Source organism: Erinaceus europaeus, chromosome 7, assembly GCF_950295315.1.
Source record: "Erinaceus europaeus chromosome 7, mEriEur2.1, whole genome shotgun sequence".
Taxonomy (NCBI): domain Eukaryota; kingdom Metazoa; phylum Chordata; class Mammalia; order Eulipotyphla; family Erinaceidae; genus Erinaceus; species Erinaceus europaeus.
Window position 1 is genome coordinate 12177357 of NC_080168.1, and position 20561 is coordinate 12197917.

A 20561-nucleotide genomic window follows, 5' to 3' on the forward strand; every position below is an offset into this window, starting at 1 on the left:
ACCCCCTGATCACGCAGGACGTAGACAAGGGGGTATGATTACAGTGGCCTGGCATAAAGACCCTAAGGAGATATGTGATGGGTGGTCAGGGAAGGCTTCCTGATGGAGGTGCTGTTTGACTGGCAAGGGCCCTTAAAAACAGAAGGAAAAGTGGCCACTAAGCCCAGAGACCAAGCACAGGGCCAACCAGGAAGTCAGGATAAAAGACTGGGCAAGAAGAGGGGAAGGAAAGAACCTGTGGGAGAGGGTCCATCTCCCTTGGTTTTGAACTTGCTTCTGGCGGTATGAGAACAGAGGGAGAAGTGGGAGGTAGAAGCAAGAGATCAAAGCTGTAAATGGGGGTGGGGGGTGGGGCAGGGAGAAGAGAGAGGAGTGAAAGGAATAGGGGGGAAGGAAACAAGAAAGGGGAGGAGAGAAAGGGGGACAAGGGAGACTAACAGGTCTTGGGGTGCAGGGAGGCTAAGCTGTTGGGCCATGTTAGACCAGTTCTGGAACCAAACAGGGAGGACAGGCGGCAGTAAAGGGCGCCCTCTAGGGGTCTGCTTCAGTAGCTGGTGACTGCCTTTGGGAAACCTGGACTGGGATTTGGGGTGCAAAGTGGGATCTAATGTCCCCAAGTCTTCCTGTCTCTAAGACCTTGGTTCCTCAAACTACCTTCTAGAACCAAGTCCATTTGGATCTTAACGTTTCAGGAGGCCATGGCTTCATTTCTCCCTCATATTTAAATGATAATTTGCAGTATCCATTCATGGCTGGCAATTCTTTTAGCATCCCTCCTTCTCTCTCTCCCTCTCTCTCTCTCTCTCTCTCTCTCTCTCTCCCTCTCCCTCTCTCCCTCCCTTCCTCCCTCCCTCCCTCCTTCCCTCCCTCTCTCTTCTCTCTGTCTATATATCTGAATTAAAGAGAATGAAAAACTGAATGGTCTGGGAGTTGGCACAGTGGATAAAGCATCAGACTCTCAAGCATGAGGTCCTGAGTTCAATCCCTGGCAGCACATGTACCAGAGTGATGTCTGATTCTTTTTCTCTCTCCTTCCATCTTTCTCATTAATAAATAAATAAAATCTCTAAAAAAAAAAAAAAAAAAAGAAAGAAAGAAAATGTCTACTTGAGAGTGGTGAAATCTCACATGTGTGAAGCTCAGCTCCACAGAGACATAAGAAATAATACAATTTCGTTGTTTATGATAGAGAGGAGAGAGAAAACCAGAGTATCACTCTGGCACAGGCAATGGCAAGGGGTTGAATTCAGAACCTCACACATGAGAGTCCAGGGTTTTAACCACTGTGTCAGTTCCCAAGCTATAATAATAATAATACATTTTTAATTCATTGTCAGCATTTTTCTTTATTTATTGAGATATAGTTGATACTTAACATTGTATACATCTTAGATGCATAATATCATGATTTGCTATTTGTATGTATTGGGAAATGACCACCACAAGATCACTACACATAATTAAACTATTTTTTTTTTCTAGTGATGAGAACTCTTTCTTGGGGGCAAGGAGGTAGCTACACAGGTAGCATATATTCTTTGCATGTGTGGAGCCCTAGATTAGTTCTTCAGCGTCAAAGGGACCTCCATGTATGGTGGAGGGAACCTTGGTGTCTCTCCCTCTCCTACATCTCTCTCAAAAAAATACAGGATAGAAGTAAAGAAATAAGGGCCCACGCGGTGGTGCACCGGATTAAGCACAGAGGGTGTGAAGCACAAGGACAGGCGTAGGGGTCCCAGTTCAAGCTCCCAGCTCCCCACCTACAGGGGAGTCGCTACACAAATGGTAAAGCAGGTCTGCAGGCGTCTATCTCTCTCTCTCTCTCCCCCTCTGTCTTCCCCTTCTCTCTTGATTTCTCTCTGTCCTATCTAACAACAATAACAAACAACAACAACAACAAAATGGGGGAGTGACTGCCAGGAGCTGTGGATTTGTAGTACAGGCACTGAGCCCCAGCAATAACCCTGGAGATAAAAAAATAACAATAATAAAATAAAGAAATAATACACTCCAAAGGGCCAGGGAGGTGTTTCAGTGGAAAAGTGTATGCCTTAACCACTGAAGGCTTTGAGTTTAATCCCAGCACTTCTAAGAAAAAAGTAGGAGGAGGAAGAAAAGAAAGAGGAAGGGGAGGAAGAGGAAGAAAAAGACATTGTGAATATGGAAAAGAGCTTCAGTGTTTCTTCCTTTCTCATTAAAAAGGAAAATGACCCAGAAAGTGGTACCACATATGCCGGAGTGTTGCTTTGGTTCACTTTTATTAATAAAACAAATTTTGAAAAGAAAAAGAAAAGAAGCAATATACTCCAAATCAATCATAGGTCAATTAAACTATTGTTCCAGGCAAATGGAGTAATGAGAAAGTGAAGTCCAAATGGCATTGTCATGGAATATCCACTGAGTAGGTTTTCTCCACTGAAAGCTGGGTCCCAGTTGCTGGCTAACGGCCCTGAAGTCACCAGGCAGAGGCAGCTGTGATGGCAGGTGGCATGGGCATTCCAAAGGGGCACTTACTCTGCCTGTGCAACCAACCGCTCTGCCTACAAGTAACAGCCTGGAGGCAGGCGCACATACCCTACTCTGACCAAGACTGCCACATGCTCTGGCTCCTCTTCTGACCACAAATAGCCCATGGGGCAGCGGCTGGCATCTCAAGATCTTTGGAGAGTTATTCTAATCAGCAGAGTAGCCTTATCCAGACCCAGCCTTGCCCAGGGTTGCCCATCAAACCTCTTGGTTTGTAAAGTGTGACAGTCCATCACATGATGGTCTATGCAGTCGCCACAGGATGGATGCCGTTGCGATCCTCTCCACTACAGAGGCCAGAATTCTGGAAGGTTCTACATCCAACTTTAAAACTGTGTCATCTAATATGCTGCTCCAAGCAGGCTTAAACCACAAATAGCTCTGTCCATAGCAGACTTGCAAAATGAGGATTTGGAATCTTAACAATGTAGTATAATGGTTTTCTCTACACCAGTCAAGTAGATTAGCTGTTAATGCTTCAATGAGACTGTATACTTGAGGCCAGAAGATAACTCACTTTAACATGCTCAAAGGCCCAGGTTCAAGCCCTTGGCCACCATATGGGAGCACCTGCAAGGGAGGGAGGAAGCTTCATGAGCAGTGGGGAAGTGCTGTGGTGTCCCTCTGTTTCTCTCCCTCTCTGTGTCATCCTCTATCTTAAAAAAAAAATACTGCGGGGAGTCGGGCTGTAGCACAGCGGGTTAAGCACAGGTGGCGCTTAACCACATAAGGACCCACATAAGGATCCTGGTTCAAGCCCTGGCTCCCCACCTGCAGGGGTGTCGCTTCACAAGCAGTGAAGCAGGTCTGCAGGTGTCTATCTTTCTCTCCCTCTCTCTGTCTTCCCCTCCTCTCTCCATTTCTCTCTGTCCTATCCAACAACAATGACAACAATAATAACTACAACAATAAAACAACAAGGGCAACAAAAGGGAATAAATAAATAAAATAAATATTAAAAAAATACCGCAGGGTCTCTAAAATTGTGCAAGCATAGAGCTCCAGCAGTAACTATGGTGGCAAAATAAGTAAATAAATCCTGGAAGCCACCCAGGTGTCCAACAACAGATGAGTGGCTGAGCAAGTTGTGGTATGTATACACAATGGAATACTACTCAGCTGTAAAAAATGGTGACTTCACCGTTTTCAGCCCATCTTGGATGGACCTTGAAAAATTCATGTTAAGGGAGTCAGGCAGTAGCGCAGTGGGTTAAGCGCAGGTGGCACAAAGCTTAAGGACCGATGTAAGGATGCCGGTTCAAGCCCCTGGCTCCTCACCTGCAGGGGAGTCGCTTCACAAGCGGTGAAGCAGGTCTGCAGGTGTCTGTCTTTCTCTCTGTCTCCCCCCTCCCCTCTCCATTTCTCTCTGTCCTATCCAACAACGATGACATCAATAATAAATACAACAATAAAAAAAACAAGGGCAACAAAAGAGAATAAATAAGTAAATTTTTTAAAAAAGAAAAATTCATGTTAAGTGAAATAAGTCAGAAACAGAAGGATGAATGTGGGATGATCTCACTCTCAGGCAGAAGTTGAAAAACAAGATCAGAAGAGAAAACACAAGTAGAACCTGATCTGGAATTGGCGTATTGCACCAAAGTAAAAGACTCTGGGGTGGGTGAGTGGGTGGGTGGGGAGAATACAGATCCAAGAAGAGTGACAGAGGACCTAGTGGGGGTTGTATTGTTATATGGGAAACTGAGAAGTGTTATGCATGTACAAACTATTGCATTTACTGTTGACTGTAAAACATTAATTGCCCAATAGAGAAATTAAAAATAAATAAATAAGACTGTATATGGCAATCACAACTGCCACTGCACATCTCTAGAACTAATTTCTTCATGTTAAAATCCAATAACTGCATCTAACAGAGGGGAGAAAAACTGTCCAGATGGATGGCAAGAATGGAAGATTCATTTTCCCCATAGGATCATTTTTACTATCTTTTTATCTTTCTAGCATGTGGACTACTGTATCGAGCCCAGAGCCTTATACATGGCAAATATGTTCTCTTGCTGAGCCACATGCTGAGAGACACGCTCTCTAACCTTGAAACTATACAGATATGTACTGTTTACAAATATACGCCAATACACACTATTACTTATTTAAAGTTTACTTAAAAACCTTCTTGCTGGTAAACAATGTTTAAACAACAACTTTTACATATCCACAACCTATTTTTTTCTTTTCATACACAAGTTGGGCATAATCTGTCCCATGTAAAATGTCATAATGTATTTTAAATAATGTGCCTTATTATGCACTACACATACTTGAACTTCAGAGAACCAATTTATAGAACTGAATCAATTTTAGTGATTAAATACATTAATTTGGGGAGTAGCAAAGCGCAAGGACCAGCATAAGGATCCCGGTTCCAGTTCCAGGCTCCCCACCTGCAGGGGAGTCGCTTCACAGGCGGTGAAACAGGTCTGCAGGTGTCTATCTTTCTCTCCCCCTCTCTGTCTTCTCCTCCTCTCTCCATTTCTCTCTATCCTATCCAACAACGACGACATCAGTAACAACAACAATAATAAATACAACAACAATAAAAAAGGGCAACAAAAGGGAAAATAAATAAATAAATACATTAATTTGTAAGTTATATATTGAAGTGTGAACTCTAATGCAACTTGTTTTTTCTTTATCTTGTAGGCAATAAACTCAAGGAAAATGGTAAAAAAAAAAAAAAAAGAAAACCTTGCTCAACTTCGTAACAAGCCAATTATTATTTACAGATGTGCTTTATTATGAAGTGTACTGTGAGAATTTCTTTTTGAAAATGGGCTTAGTATTTTTAAAGGTATTATTCCTTTCTGAATTATTTATTTATTTATTTTAATGAGAGAGATACAGAGGGAAAGATATATAAACACCACAACACTGTTCAGTTCTGGATTATGGTGGTGCTGAGAATTGAACCTGGCACTTCAGAGCTTCAGGTGTGAAAGTCTTTTGCAGAAATATTATGCTGTCCCCATTCCAGATATTAATACTTTTAAAAAATATGTATGTATGCATGTATGTATGTATGGTGTGTGTGTATGCATGTATGCATGTGTGTATGTATGTATGTTGTTTGTATGCGTGTGTGTGTGTGTGTGTGTGTGTGTGTGTGTGTGTGTGTGTGTGTGTGTGTGTGTGTGTGTGTGTGTGTGTGTGTGTTTGTATGTATGAATGAGAGAGAAATGCTCAGCTTCAGGTTATGGTGGTGCCGAGGCGAAAACCTAGAAACTCTGAAGCCTCAGGCACGGAAGTTGTGCTCTAACACGTTGCGCAATCTGCCCCCGCCACTGGGGTTTTAAACGCGTTTAAATATCACTATTCGAGGAAAAGTCACTTTTAGGTCCCATTCCGGGCTTCCAAAGGCAGCGGTGCGGAGCGCTGAAGTGAGACTTCCCAGGCAGCAGGGGGCGCTGGACGACAGCCCGCGCTTTCCCCGAATATCCTTTCTCATAGCAATGGCGGGTCACGGGGAGGGTCCTTTCTCTAGAAGCGGCCACTGTAAAGCCTGAGCCCGGGAGCGGAGGAGTGGCCCTCATTCCCACGGAAGCTTGGAACTCGAGAGCGTTGGAGAAAACTCCAGGGGTTCTCCGTGCGCCTTCGTCTCGGACACGAGCGACAAGACCGGCGCGGAAGACGCAGGCCCGGGGGCGGTTTTTCGGGGGCTCAGGCGACGTGGCGGGCAGCTCCGCGGCGGGAGGGGTCCTGCGCAGAGAGCCGGCGGTCGAGGCGGCGACAGACTGAGCGGCGCAGCCGGAACGGGGAACGCGGCGGGGCGAGCGCGGCCGGGGTGACAGACGGACACACGGAGCGGCCGGGACGGCGGACTGGCGAGTGCTGGGCGCAGCCATGATCACCTCAGCGGGTGAGTGCGGCCGGAGCGGGCGCCGGCAGGGAGGAGCCGCCGCGCCGCCGGGCTTTTAGCTGAGTCAGGGCGGTGACTGGGCGCCTCCCGGCGCGGCCACCCGAGGCCCGTCCCGGGCTCACCCGGGGCCTGGAGGGTCAGGCCGGGCGCCTCCGGGGTCCCCTCCGAGTCGGGGGGCTGCTCCGGGCGGCCTCCTCCGGCTCCTCTCCGCCCGCGCCCCCGCCGTGCTCTCCTCTCCTGCCCGCCTTGCCGGGGCCCCGACCCCGTCCCTTCTCGCGGGGGGTCGGGGCGGGGAGGTGCCGGGCGCGGCCGGGCGTCTCCGGGGAGCTCCGCGCCGACCCCCACGCCCCTGGAGCAGCTTCAGAAGCGGGGTGCCGGCGGGTGTTCCCGGCCGGTGTTCCCGGCCGGCCTCCGAGGGCTCCGGGGAGCCTGTGCGCGGAGGGCAGCCGACGCCCCCCGAGAGCGCGCGGTCGCGGGAAGCCGCAGGCCGGGGACGGGGAAGGGGCCCCCGGGTCGCACACACCCCCGCCGCTGTCTAAAGGGACCTTGGAAACGGGACGGGCCCGTGAAGCTTCCGGGGGGACTTTTAATCCCCCCCCACACACACAGGTGCGTTTGCTCTGGGCCGACCGAAGCCCCTGGTGCGTGTTCTGCAAGCCTGGGAGCTGTCACCTGCTCCTGCAGTGCGGCCGCGGTGGTGGGGAGTTTGAGTTCGGGGAAAGGACTCTCCACCCACATCACCGGCCCGGGATGAAGGCTCTTGCTGCTGCTTGGATTTTCCCGCCACATCTCCGCTCTCCTGGAAGTCAGAGCGCTTTGCCTCCCGCCCCCCCAATACTAAGCCCTAACACTTGTGTTTTTAAAGGCCATTTGAGTGGCTGGCGCAGTGGATAAGGCATTGGACTCTCGGGCATGAGGTCCTGAGTTCAGTCCCCCGCAGCACATGTACCAGAGTGATGTCTGGTTCTTTCTCTCTCCTCCTATCATTTTTCATGAATCAATAAATTAAAATTTTTTTTGTTAATCCATTTGATTGGAAGAAGTAACCCACACGAGTACAGTTATCTCCCCATTTTAGGTGTCTGCACACCACTCCCACCACCGGGTCTCCTGTCACCACCACATGCTGGGAACCCAGCACCTTCTCGCCACCCCCTTGCCCCCCTCTTCTAGAGTGCTGTGCTCTCTGTACGCCTCGCTTCACCCTCGCTTGTCTTTCTTGTGCTTCTTAAGTACCACCTCTAAGCAAGATCACTCTCCCCCTTCTGGCTTATCTCACTTAATGCTTCAAGTTCCATCCAAGATGGAAAATGAGAAGATCTCACTGTGTCTTACAGCTGATACACAGCTATCCTGTTGTGTATATATACGCACCCCACAACTTTCCTAAGCACTCATCTGTCACCAGACATCTGGGTTGCTTCCAGGTTTGCACTTTTACAAGCTGTGTTGCTATGAACACGGGTGTGCCGGGTCTCTCTGGGTGGTGGTTTTGTGGGATGGTTCCAAGGAGAGGAACTGCTGGATCATAGGTGGTCCATTGCTAGTGTTCTGAGAACCAGCAGACTTTTCACAGGAGCTGGATGGATTTACATTCCCACCAGCAGTGTAAAAGTGTTCCCCTTTCCCCACATCCTCTCCAGCATTTGTTATCTCTGTCCTTTCTACTATAACACATCATTATCTATTTGCTTAAAAATCCTCCAGGACATCCCACTGTGTTTAGAATAAATTCCAGACCCTCACACATTTTGTTCCTGCCTTGTTTTGTGTGGCTGACTCTCTGCCTGGCTCCCGGTATCCTGATAACATTGTCCTCTCTGTTCTGTCTGGAGTTTATCAGCTTCTTCCCTCCTTCAGGGAGCCCACACAACCAGTCTGTCCCCCTTTTTTGGAGTCCTCGTCCTCAAGTTTTCCCTTGGCTTCTCTGTCTTCAGTCACAGAAGTTTTTCCTGATCATTCTCTAAAATGATGCCTCTCTCCCCTTAGCTGTCTCCTTGTGACCTTACCATCCTGAAAGTACTTGATTTACTTGCCAGATTCTGTTTTTCTCTGCTAGTGCTTTTGAGTAGGAAACTTAATCTTCGTGACTTTTGGACACACGTTCAAAATGTGTGTCCTAAACGAAGGAAGCTGTCAAGTAATGAATTGGATTGGTCCAGTGGATTGGTCTCTAGAGCATTTTCAGTAGAGGCAGAGGCACTTGGTGGAAGTAGGGTCTACACCTAAGGAAGGTAGGTGGAGTGAGGGTTTGTGAGGCTGTAGCTGAGACAAGATTCTGATGACAGTGCAGTGCTGCTGTGCTCATTGCTGTCCTTTCCTTGTGTTCACTACATTACGGTTTCGGCCCTGGACCTTTAGTCACAGTGTTCCTTGTCCTGTGGTTCAGGTTGGCTTAAGATTTGTTCCAAATGCTGAGCAGACTCCCACATGGATGAGCTCATTTATTTGCAAGCACAGTGGTGATTGGGTCAGTGGGTACTGTTAACTCTCTTAAGAAGTTTGACACTGAAAGGGAGTGTCAAGGTACCGAATGATGGCTGACAGAGGGAAATGTGAGCTTGGGAGTGTGTGTGTGTGTGTGTGTGTGTGTGTTTGTGTGTTTTAAGATTTGCTTATGGGGAGTCGGGAGGTAGCACAGTGGGTTAAGCGCACATGGCACAAAGTGTAAGAACCAGCCTAAGGATCCTGGTTCGAGCCCCCGGCTCCCCACCTGCAGGGGAGTCGCTTCACAAGCGGTGAAGCAGGTCTGCAGGTGTCTATCTTTCTCGCTCCCTCTCTGTCTTCCCCTCCTCTCTCCATTTCTCTCTGTCCTATCTAACAACAGTGACATCAAGAACAACAACAATAAAACAAGGGCAACAAAAGGAATAAATAAATAAATATTTAAAAATTTAATAAAAAAAAAAGATTTGTTTACACGAGAGAGAGCAAGAACCAGAGCATCACTCTGGCACATATGATGCTAGGAATCAAACTTGGGACTTGCCCGAGAATCTAGTGCTGTATCCAGTGTACCACCTCCTTAGCCACAAGTTTTGTTTTGTTTTGTTTGTCTGTTTAACACCATATAGACACTTAATGAAAAGTAATGTTAAAACTTTATATAACAGCAGTTGTCCACACTCCTTCCTCATCCAGAGACACAGCCATGTTCAGCTTTCAAGTTGTTTCTTCTGAACCTAACCTCCATATTTGCAAATTATGTCCAAATGTTGCTATGAAGTGGGTCAACAGTTTGAGCTATATCTGCTGATTTTCTGTTATGGCTTAAAAACAAATCTTGTCTCTTGTCATCCTTAAACCTTTCCCAGTCTTCCCCTCTTGCCCCCAATTCAAAGGAAAATTCTATTTTTTTTAATTGTTGTGGTTATTACTGTTGTTGTTATTGTTGTCATTGTTGTTGGATAGGACAGAGAGAAATAGAGAGAGGAGGGGGAGAGAAAGACAAACACCTGCAGACCTGCTTCGCCACTTGTGAAGTGACCCCACCCCCCCCGCAGGTGGGGAGCCACTTGAACTGTGATCCTTGCACCGGTCTTTGGGGTTTGCACCATGTGCGCTTAACCCGCTGCGCTACCACCCAACCCCGTTCTATTTATTTTTAAGTAGGGAAATATTCATGTGTATAGAGTATAGAATACTTGATTTAATTGTGAACTACAAAGGCTACATTTTCTGAGCCAAGACAGCCATGTGACAGATTTGTCATAAATGAGTAAAAGGGTAGAAATTTTAAAAGTGTATCACCTCTGTTGGTTAAAACAGTTTATCAGTGATTGATTCTAGGGAATGGGTGGCATTGTAGTATTTTGACCAGGCATTCTTGCCTGTCACCCCTCCCATAATTTACTTTTTCTCCATGCTGTCAACTCAGCCTCTCTGAATTTGATAAACCAAAGTCCCCAAGAAGTTCTTTTTCTGTGCTTTATCCTTTTAGAATAGTATATCCTAGTTAGAAGTAGCACAAAGTCTGTACTTTTTTTTAAAGAATTTATTTAGGGAGTCAGGCTGTAGCACAGCAGGTTAAGCGCATGTGGCGCAAAGTGCAAGGACTGGCGTAAGGATCCCAGTTCGAGCCCCCGGTTCCCCACCTGCAGGGGAGTCGCTTCACAGGCAGTGAAGCAGGTCTGCAGGTGTCTATCTTTCTCTCCTCCTCTCTGTCTTCCCCTCCTCTCTCCATTTCTCTCTGTCCTATTCAACAACGACAACAATAATAACTACAACAGTAAAACAACAAGGGCAACAAAAGGGAATAAATAAATAAAATAAATATTTTTTAAAAAAAAGAATTTATTCACGAGAAAGATGGAGAGAAAGAACCAGCCATCGCGATGCTCTGGTACATGTGCTGCTGGGGATCGAACTCGGGACCTCATGGTTGAGAAGCCAATGCTTTATCCACTGCGCCACCTCCCGGACCACAACTCCTGCACTTAGAATCTTTTCCTTTATGGTTTTCTAAAAACTGCTGGGGCTTTTTGGCAAACAGTTAACAGTTAAATACGGGTATCTGCAGAAGAAAAGGTTCCTTGATGTCTTTCGGTTTTTGTTTATTTTTGTTCTATTTTGGTTTATAAATGTATTTTATTTATTGCAGGGGGAGAGAGAGAACCAGAGCATCAATGTGACACATATGATGGGGGCCATGTGGTGGTGCACATGTTACAAGGACCTAAGTTTGAGCCCCTAGTCCCCACCTGCACGGGGAAAGCTCCATGAGTAAAGAAGCAGTGCTGAAGATCTCTCTCGCTCTATCGTTCGCTTGCTCTACCATCCCCTTTCCTTCTTGATTTCTAGCTGTCTCTAATAAATAAACAAAGATAATGAAACAACACATTAGGCGCAGGGTAGATAGCATAATGGTTATGCAAAGAGATTCTTGTGCCTGAGGCTCCAAAGTCCCAGGGTTCAATCCCCTGCACCACCATAAGCCAGAACTGAGCAGTGCTCTGGTAAAGAATAAAACAAACTTGAACTGGAATTGGCGTATTGCACCAAAGTAAAAGACAGGGGTGGGTGGGTGGGGAGAATACAGGTCCAAGAAGGATGACAGAGGACCTAGTGGGGGTTGTATTGTTATATGGAAAACTGGGAAATGTTATACATGTACAAACTATTGTATTTACTGTTGAATGTAAAACATTAATTCCCCAATAAAGAAATTAAAAAAAAAAAACAAGAATAAAACAAACTAATAACAATAGTATGGCACATGTGATCAACTCTGGACTTCATGCTTGAGACTCTTTTTATCTGCTGGCCACTTCAGGTCATGCCTTGATGATTTATGCATTTATTATTACCAGAGCACTGCTCAACTGGCTTATGGTGGTACTGGAAATTGAATTTGGGGCCTTTGGTGCCCCAGGTATGAAAATCTTTTTGTATAACCATTGTACTATCTCCTCAGCACAATAAATAGTTTACGTATTTTACTGAAAGAGAAAGATACAGAGAGAAAGACCAGAACACTGTTAAGTTCTGGTCTGTGGTGGTGCTGGGAATTGAACCTGGGACCTCAGAGCCTCAGTTACGAAAGTCTTTTGCAAAATCATTATGCTGTTTCACCAGCCCGCCCAGATTATTTTTAATTAAATTGACTTCAACTTAGTGTCCCCAATTTTTTTTTCAGGTCTACATAGAAAACATTGATCTGAGAAACAGTTGGTTTTCTCCTTGAGTTATGGACAGTACCTTCCCATACTTCTCTTCTAATAATCCCTTAGACAAATGGCTGTGTTTTAGGGTGCGGCCCTTTGGAGAGAACAGTGTTTCCTTTGATCTCTGTTGTATGTGATGTCCCCTCAAGTGGCATGGGGGCCACTGTGCTTGGGTAATTGGAATCAAACAAAAGTAAGGTTGCTCATTTAGCAAATCCTTCTGGGTATCTGGTGATAGAAGGATAGACTTTGAGAGGCATCTTGAAACACTTGAAAGATTCTGTTGAGTTGATGTCTACATCCTCATTTATTTACTAGTAATTTTCTAACTTGGTTTGTGTAAATAATTTTTCTTTAATTGGATAGGACAGAGAAATTGAGAGAGGAGGGGAAGTAGAAAGGGAGAGAAAGATAGACACCTGCAGACCTGCTTCACTGCTTGTGAAATGACCCCCCCCTCCCCCCCACACACACACACAGGTGGGGAGCCAGGGACTAGACCAGGATCCTTGTACTTTGTACTATGTGTGCGCCACCGCCTGGCCCCCTGAGTAAATAATTTTGCTCTCAGTTTGTATGAGAATGTTACTTTTGTTGGTCAGAAAGTTATTCCAGTGATTCTCAACCTGTAGCAAGCATCAGTCCCACCAGGAAGGCGTGTAGCCCCATTACTGATCCATCCCCACAATATCTTTTGTCAGTAGATCTGGACTGGAATCAAGAATGTGCATGTCTCACAAGTTCCCCTGTGATGTTTATGTTATTGGTTCAGACACCAAAATTTGAGAACAGTAGAATTGGGCAAAAAAGTGATATATGTGTTGTCAGGAGGGGGTGATGGGTAACACAGTTAATTCTTGAGCTTCAAAATATAATCCTTCATAGTTTTTTTTTTAATATTTATTTAATTTATTCCCATTTGTTGCCTTTGTTGTTTTATTGTTGTAGTTATTATTGTTGTCGTTGGATAGGACAGAGAGAAATGGAGAGAAGAGGGGGAGAGAAAGATAGACACCTGCAGACCTGCTTCACCGCCTGTGAAGCGACTCCCCTGCAGGTGGGGAGCCAGGGCTCGAACTGGGATCCTTACACTGGTCCTTGTGCTTTGAGCCACCTGCGCTTAAGCTACAGTCTGACTCCCCCTTCATAGTTTCTTATCTTTTTACCAATGCTGCTCAGCTCTGACTTATGATGCGAAGGGCTGAACCTGGGACCTTTGGTGCCTCAGGCATGAAAGCCTTTTTGTATAACCAATGTGCTATCACCCCAACTCCACCTTTACAGTTTTGAAGAAAGACAATCATTCTCCCAATGAAGTCACTTTCCAAAAAATACTTCTCCCAATTATCATATATTTTTTATTAAATGTTATCTATTCCATTAGCATATGTTTAACAATCACTGTATATTTTTTTTATTTTATAGCTGGAATCATATCTCTTCTGGATGAAGAGGAGCCACAGCTTAAGGTACGAGGTGAAGAACAGTTACTTAGGCTTACTGTGAATACTGTGAGGCTCTTGGAATTTAGTGATAGCTGTACATCTTCCACCATTTCAGTAACCATCCTCCCACGCCTAGACCCCAGTCCTTGAAATCTGGCCCCAGAGGACAGTATTCTGGCAGCAGCAGCTGGTTTCCCCTACAGTTTTGCAAAGCCATGGCAGATAAGCCTCACTATAGCATCTGAACCCCCAGCCCCGCTTGCTTATTGACAGAATTCTTTCCCTTTTTTTAATGTTGTTTTGACTTTTTTAAAATTTTTATTTATTTATTATTGGATAGAGACAGAGAGAAATTGAGGGGGGAGATAGAGACAGAGAGACACCTGCAGCCTTGCTACACCACTTGTGAAGCTTTCCCCCGCAGTTGGGGACCAGGGGTTTGAACCCGGGTACTTCTGCACTGTAGCATAAGTGCTTAACCAGGTGCACCACCACCTGGCCCCCAGAATTATTTCTTCATTGACACATAATTTTAAATTATTTTCATTTAAGTATACTTTAAGTAGCTCTAAATCCTAGTGTCAATCTTGAGTAGTCAAAGAAAAACCATTATAAGGAATGACGTTATGAGGCTATGTGTAAATTCTAGAAAAAAATTAATGAAATTTTTATATCTGACAGTTTCAGATTTTTAGTAAGTATGCCATATTTTGGCCACTGACTTGCTAGAAACTCTGAAGAAGTACAACAATGAATATATCTTGATTTTTGGTTTTATCTTCCACAGGAATTCGCACTACACAAACTGAATGCAGTTGTCAATGACTTCTGGGCAGAAATTTCAGAGTCTGTAGACAAGATGTAAGAAATATTTTATTTCTATAAGTTGGAATAAGGTAGATCAGCTTTATGGGTGTAGGTCATATGAGCCTGTTTATTTAGAAAATTACCACTGCTAAATTGTGGCTTAAATATTTACAATTTGAATTTGGCCTTGCTTCCTAATTTCTTTCAGAGAAGTTTTGTATGAAGATGAAGGTTTCAGAAGCCGACAGTTTGCAGCCTTGGTGGCATCTAAAGTATTTTATCACCTAGGAGCTTTTGAGGAGTCTCTGAATTATGCACTTGGAGCTGGTGATCTCTTCAATGTCAATGATAACTCTGAATATGTGGAAACTATTATAGGTAATTATTTTTCATTTGGTAAGGTTTCATCAACTTCTTTCTTATTCTAGTGCAAGGAGTATTTTTTTCTACTCAGGTTCTTTTTGATATTGCCAAATTTCATTTTAATTAGAATGTCAGGTGCCAGGCATATGCTGTGAAGTGCAAGTGTTACAATGTGCATGGACCTGGGTTCAAGCCCCCAGTCCTCAGCTTCACAAGGAGTAAAGCAGTGCTCTAGATGTCTTTATCCCTCCCGCCTCTTATATCCCCCTTCCCTCTTGCTTTCTGTCTTGTCCAAAATAAATAAAGAAAAGAAAAAAAAATCTTTAGAAAAGGAATTTCATTATCTTCTATAATAATTTTGTGAACTTATTAGAAGCCTTTTTTATTATTATCTTTATTGGGTAGAGAGAGACAAATATCGAGAGGGAAGGGAATGCTAGAGAGGGAGAGAGGCAGAGACACCTGAAGCCCTGCTTCACCACTCATGAATTTTTTCCCTACAGGTGGGGACTGGGGGCTCGAACCCAGGTCCTTGTGCATTGTAACGTGCACTCAACCAGGTGCATCACCATCCAGCCCCTATAAGCCTTTTTATAGATGTTAAAATCTTCTAGTTCTGTACATTACTTTTTTTTTTTCATAATGAACATTAACATCAGTAACAGTTTGCACTGAAGTTAAGGTGGAGGGGTTGGAATGTTATGTAGAAAACTGAGAAATGTTACACACGTACCAACTACTATAGTTTACTATCAACTATATGCCATTAATCCCCCAATAAAGAGAAAAAAATCATTAACAGTAATGACACTAGAAAACATTTTTAGAATGAATCTAAAAAGTTATAAATAACCAGCTTTCTCACTGATACTTTGGGCCCCCTTATCAAAGATTAGATGTCCATAGGTGTGGGAGTCAGCTCTCACTGATAATGGCTATCGCTAGCCCAATGACTACATACATAAAAAAAAATTAAATAAATACAAGAAATCATCGTTGACCCATTGTACTCAGTCCTGTGACACTCTTTATTGTCTGGAAAAGGTGCTAGTCATATTTTGAAAAGGCTTGGATTTTGAGATAATAATGACACATGGCTAATAGAAAGGTCAGAATATCTATTTATTTGTGAGACAGAACCAGAGTATTATTCAGGCACATGCAGTGCTGGGGATGGAACTCAGGACCTCATGCTTGAGAGTCACTGCACCACCTCCCAGTCTGTAACCACATCAGCCCATATAAGGAGAAAGTTGGTACTTTCCTTCAAAAATTGGGAAATACTATACAAAGTGCTTCAGGTAAGTACTTTCAGATGTCCCTGAAATTCTAAGCAGGATTCTGTATTCACATTTTCAAAGTGTTTGCCATCATGTTGTGGAAAATCTTGCAGAGTAACTTTACTGCTGTTGAGGTCCATTGAGCTGGACTTTTCATCTGTGAACCCTGTGGAAAGAACAGATGGTTTTAAGAAGTAGTTTATCACATGAAATCAGAGCATAAGTGCTATATGATAAATTAGAAATAGAGAGTTAAATACATTTACTCTCTTTTCTCAAAAATGTTGATAAATTTTTCAACAGTGGTCTGCAAGTGTTTGCATTGCTGCCACATCATACTTTTAAAAGAGCTATATTGGTTGATAATGGTGTATGGGGTAGTAGATGGCTTTCCCATCTGTAAAAACTGTGTGTTATCTCATGGAGGGTCATTGCTGATCAGTAGACCAATTCTTGCTTTTATTTGTGTGGAAATGGGTTCTAGTTTTATAGAAGTTGTAAGAATAGATTTCTTTACTTCATTTTCTCCATAGCAAAATGCATCGATCACTACACCAAACAGTGTGTGGAAAATGCAGACTTACCTGATGGAGAAAAGAAACCGATTGACCAGAGATTGGAAGGCATCGTGAACAAAATGTTCCAGCGCTGTCTAGATGACCACAAGTACAAGCAGGCAATTGGCATTGCTCTGGAGACTCGAAGACTAGACATCTTTGAAAAGACTATACTAGAGTCGGTAGGTAGAGGAGAATGACTTAGAATCTATTGATGGGAAGTCGGCAAAGCAATTAAAACTGAGAATCTCACAGAGTGAAAAAGATTCGGTTTTAAACTAATAGGTAGATGTCTATGTGAACCCTGTGGAAGAAACAGATGGCTTTAAGGAATAGTCCATATCCTCTGAAGGCAGAGATAAATGCTGTACGCTAGATTAGAAATAGGGAGTTAAATACACTTACTCTCTTTTATTTGGAATTACTTGGTTGAGCAAACATCTTACCATGTTCAAGTGGCCCACCCACCCAGCCCCCATCTGTAGGGGAAGCTTCATGAGCAGGGGTATCTTTCTTGTCTCACCCTCTTTACCTTCCCCTCTCAATTCCTATCTGTCCAATGGAGAGAGAGAAAGGGGAGAAGAAAGCTACCAGAAGCATGGGTTCATAGTGCTGGCACTGAGCCCCAGCAATAACCCTAGTGGCAATAAAAATAAGTGTTGTTTTGCCAGATGTTCTATTTTTTATTTTATATATATGAACCTTGGCTGAGTTTCATGCTCATCAAATGTCTGCTTTTATCTTACCACATATGTTCCTTTCAGGTCTTACATGGGCAAATTGTATTTGTTAACTCTGCTCTTTTTCAGAAGACTGTATTGATAAGCTACTACTTTAATGTGTTTATTATGACTCAGACTAAAAACTAGCTTCCTGATTGGGGGGCTGGGGGGAGAGGCAATAATGATTACCATAAATCACCAACTGTAGTGGTCAGTAGTGATCAGAAAGGCGTAAGACTGAGTTCAGTGACATTGATCTTTATGTGTAATTGACCTGCCTCACCAGCTCTGCCAGCTAGTAGCTCTGTCTAACCATATGGCCTTGTCTCAGCTCCTAGATGGACCCTTTCCTCATCTTGACCACACACACACACATCTTTCCTTTTTATTTATTTATTTGTTTATTTTACCAGAGTACTACTCACCTCTGGGTTATGATGGTGCAGGGCATTCGCCTCAGGCTTGAGAGTCTCTTTGCATAACCATTATGCTATCTACCCCCACCCCATTCTTTCTTTATCTGCTTTGTTTTTGTTGAAGAGTCAAAGCTCAGTTAGCATTTATCTTAAAGGTCCCTCCATCATTACTTACTCATATGTACCCTCTTCAGTGCCTATGGCAAAGATGAGATTCAACTATTAATTTCTTGAAACCTGTATTTTTTTATTCTTTTTATTTGTTATTGGATAGAGACAGAGAAATTGAGAGAGATGGGGGAGATAGAGAGGAAGAAAGACAGAGAGACACCTGCAGACCTGCTTCACCGCCTGTGAAGTGACTCCCCTGCAGGTGGGGAGCTGGCTTGAACCAGGATCCTAACCGGTCCTTGCACTTTGCGCCACCTGCGCTTAACCCCCTGCACTACCACCTGACTCCCTAAACCTGTATTCTTTTCAAAGTATTCATCGCCACAGTGATTAATTCATTGTATTATTAGGTAACTGAGATGTGAATGACCCACTGTCATAGATTTCTGTCTTTGATATTTGTATGATTGTAGCCTCTCCTATTCATGTGAAATGCCTATTTTTAATTGTAAAGTCTTGCTACTTTTTTTTTCTCTCTTTTTTTTTAAGATTTTATTTTTTTTATTAATGAGAAAGATAGGAGGAGAGAGAGAAAGAACCAGATAATCACTCTGGCACATGTGCTGCCGGGGATTGAACTGGGGACCTCATGCTTGAAAATCCAGTGCTTTATCCACTGCTCCACCTCCCGTACCACTTAAATTTTTTTTATTATCTTTATTTATTGGATAGAGACAGCCAGAAGTTGAGAGGAAGGGGAAGATAGAGGGAGAGAGACAGAGACACCTGCTTCACCACTTGCAAAGCTTTCCCCCTGCTGGTGGGTATTTTTCACATTTAATACTTCATTTTGAAAAAGCTCTAATCCCACTAAATTGATTTGATTATACACTGTTATATAACAGCCTCCCTTTCAAGAAATGCACCTGTAGCTTTTCGGTGTGCTTATTTATCTTTAAGGACATTTGTAGATTGCTATTTCAGATAGTGGATATGATTTGGAAAATACAAGGTATAACATAAGTGGTCTGGAGTTAGTTTCCCCAGGGAGACCAACGAGTTGTGACAGCTCTCAAGCTTAAGTCCCTAAAAGCTGAACAACAGTTTTATCTCAAGGTCTTCCTGTATTAGCAGTAAGTCAGCAGCAAGTTCAGTCATAAGACTGCAGAAAGATTTCAACAGACAGAATTGAAAAACAGCAACTTGACACATGAACAGTTGTTTATATCTTTACACAATGGTAGATTTTTCTGTTATCATATGCTGTGTTAACATGTGTGTGATGATCCTGTATGGTCATTAAATATTAAATTCAAGTCTTTTTTTTTTTCTCTTTTTTTATCAGAGCACTACTCGGCTCTGGTTTATGGTAGGATTGAATCTGTGACTTGCAAGCCTCGGGCATGAGAGTCTGTTTGCATAACCATTATGCTATCTACCCCCGCCCTCAAGTCTTTTTTTATGTAGATGGAAAATACTTATTTTTTAAAATTCTCAATGAAAATAATTGAGAAATGTTTTTATTGTTTAAGGGGTTTAAGTCACTGGCTTCCTCGAATGACTAAAGAATGTAAATTAAACTATTTCTAAGTCAATGTAGTGTTTCAGTAAGCAGATTATTTATGTGTCATTAAAATCTCTTTTTCAGAATGATGTCCCAGGAATGCTAGCTTACAGCCTCAAACTCTGCATGTCTCTAATGCAGAATAAACAGTTTCGGAATAAAGTACTAAGAGTTCTAGTTAAAATCTACATGAACTTGGAAAAGCCCGATTTCATCAATGTTTGTCAGGTAATCACTTATCCTGCATTTCTAGGCTGTGCCTCACTACGTAGACTATTGGGTTTTACCACCCAGATAAAGCAGAACATTTTTTTGTCTGTTTTCTTTCTCTATTTTCATATATAAATTTGCTTGTTCATTTTTTTTCTTTAATTCAGACAGTACAAAAATGTAAAATTAAAAGTGTATTTCCTTTTCCCTGAACCTTTTATCAAAAATAAAGTGCTTGGAGCACTGGTTGAGGGCACACATTACCCTGTGCGAGGACCCAGTCCCCACCTGCAGGGGAAGCTTCACAGATAGTGAAGTAGTGCCACAGTAGTTCTCTCCGTCCCTCCCTTTCTCTCCCAAATTTCTGTTTCTATCCTAAATAAATCTTTGAAAGAAAAAGAAAGAAAGAAAGAAAAGAAAAGAAAAGAAAAGTGCATGAGTCTCCTCTACTTAATAGCTACCTTATCCTTTGTTTTCTATTGACTGGAAGGTGATAAAGGTTTATTTTTTAATTTCTTATTTATTTATTAGATAGAGACAGTCAGAAATAGAGGGGAAGGGGGAAGCAGAGAGGGGGACAGAGAGACCTGCAGTACTGCTTCACCATTCATGAAGCTTTCCCCCTGCAAGTGGAGACTGGGGGCTTGAACCCGGGTCCTTGGGCATTATGACACATGCACTCAACCAGGTGCACCACCACCCAGCCCCAAAGGTTTATTTTTTTTTATTTTAAGTAGTGATTCCAGTTTACTTAAATTGTCACATGTGATCATAACTATATGGGTAAAAGTCGTGCGAAATACAGCTTACAAAGCCACCCGGTTTATAATGCCACAAGATAAAGCTAGCATACATTTTATTTTTCTATAACATTTTATTGATTTACCATTGGTTCACACAGGTTTGATGTTTAGCAGTTTTGCTATATACATTTTTGTACTCTGGTTCTTACATATCATTTGTTGTTTTTTCACTATAGATTTTATTTTCATTATACATTTAAGAAATTAATACATCTGG

At 43.2% G+C, this 20561-nt stretch overlaps 1 protein-coding gene across 1 annotated transcript in view; it reads left to right on the forward strand.

Moving 5' to 3' along the window:
* Positions 1-6014: 6014 nt before the first annotated feature.
* The window catches only part of PSMD1 (proteasome 26S subunit, non-ATPase 1), an 85285-nt gene continuing 70738 nt past the window's right edge, over positions 6015-20561 (forward strand). Inside the window, exons 1-6 of the mRNA XM_007519427.3 lie at positions 6015-6403; positions 13492-13535; positions 14299-14372; positions 14527-14696; positions 16495-16700; positions 19416-19559. Of these exons, the coding sequence (XP_007519489.1) occupies positions 6388-6403; positions 13492-13535; positions 14299-14372; positions 14527-14696; positions 16495-16700; positions 19416-19559 (654 nt within the window). The 5' untranslated portion in view covers positions 6015-6387. The remainder of the gene's footprint in view (positions 6404-13491; positions 13536-14298; positions 14373-14526; positions 14697-16494; positions 16701-19415; positions 19560-20561) is intronic.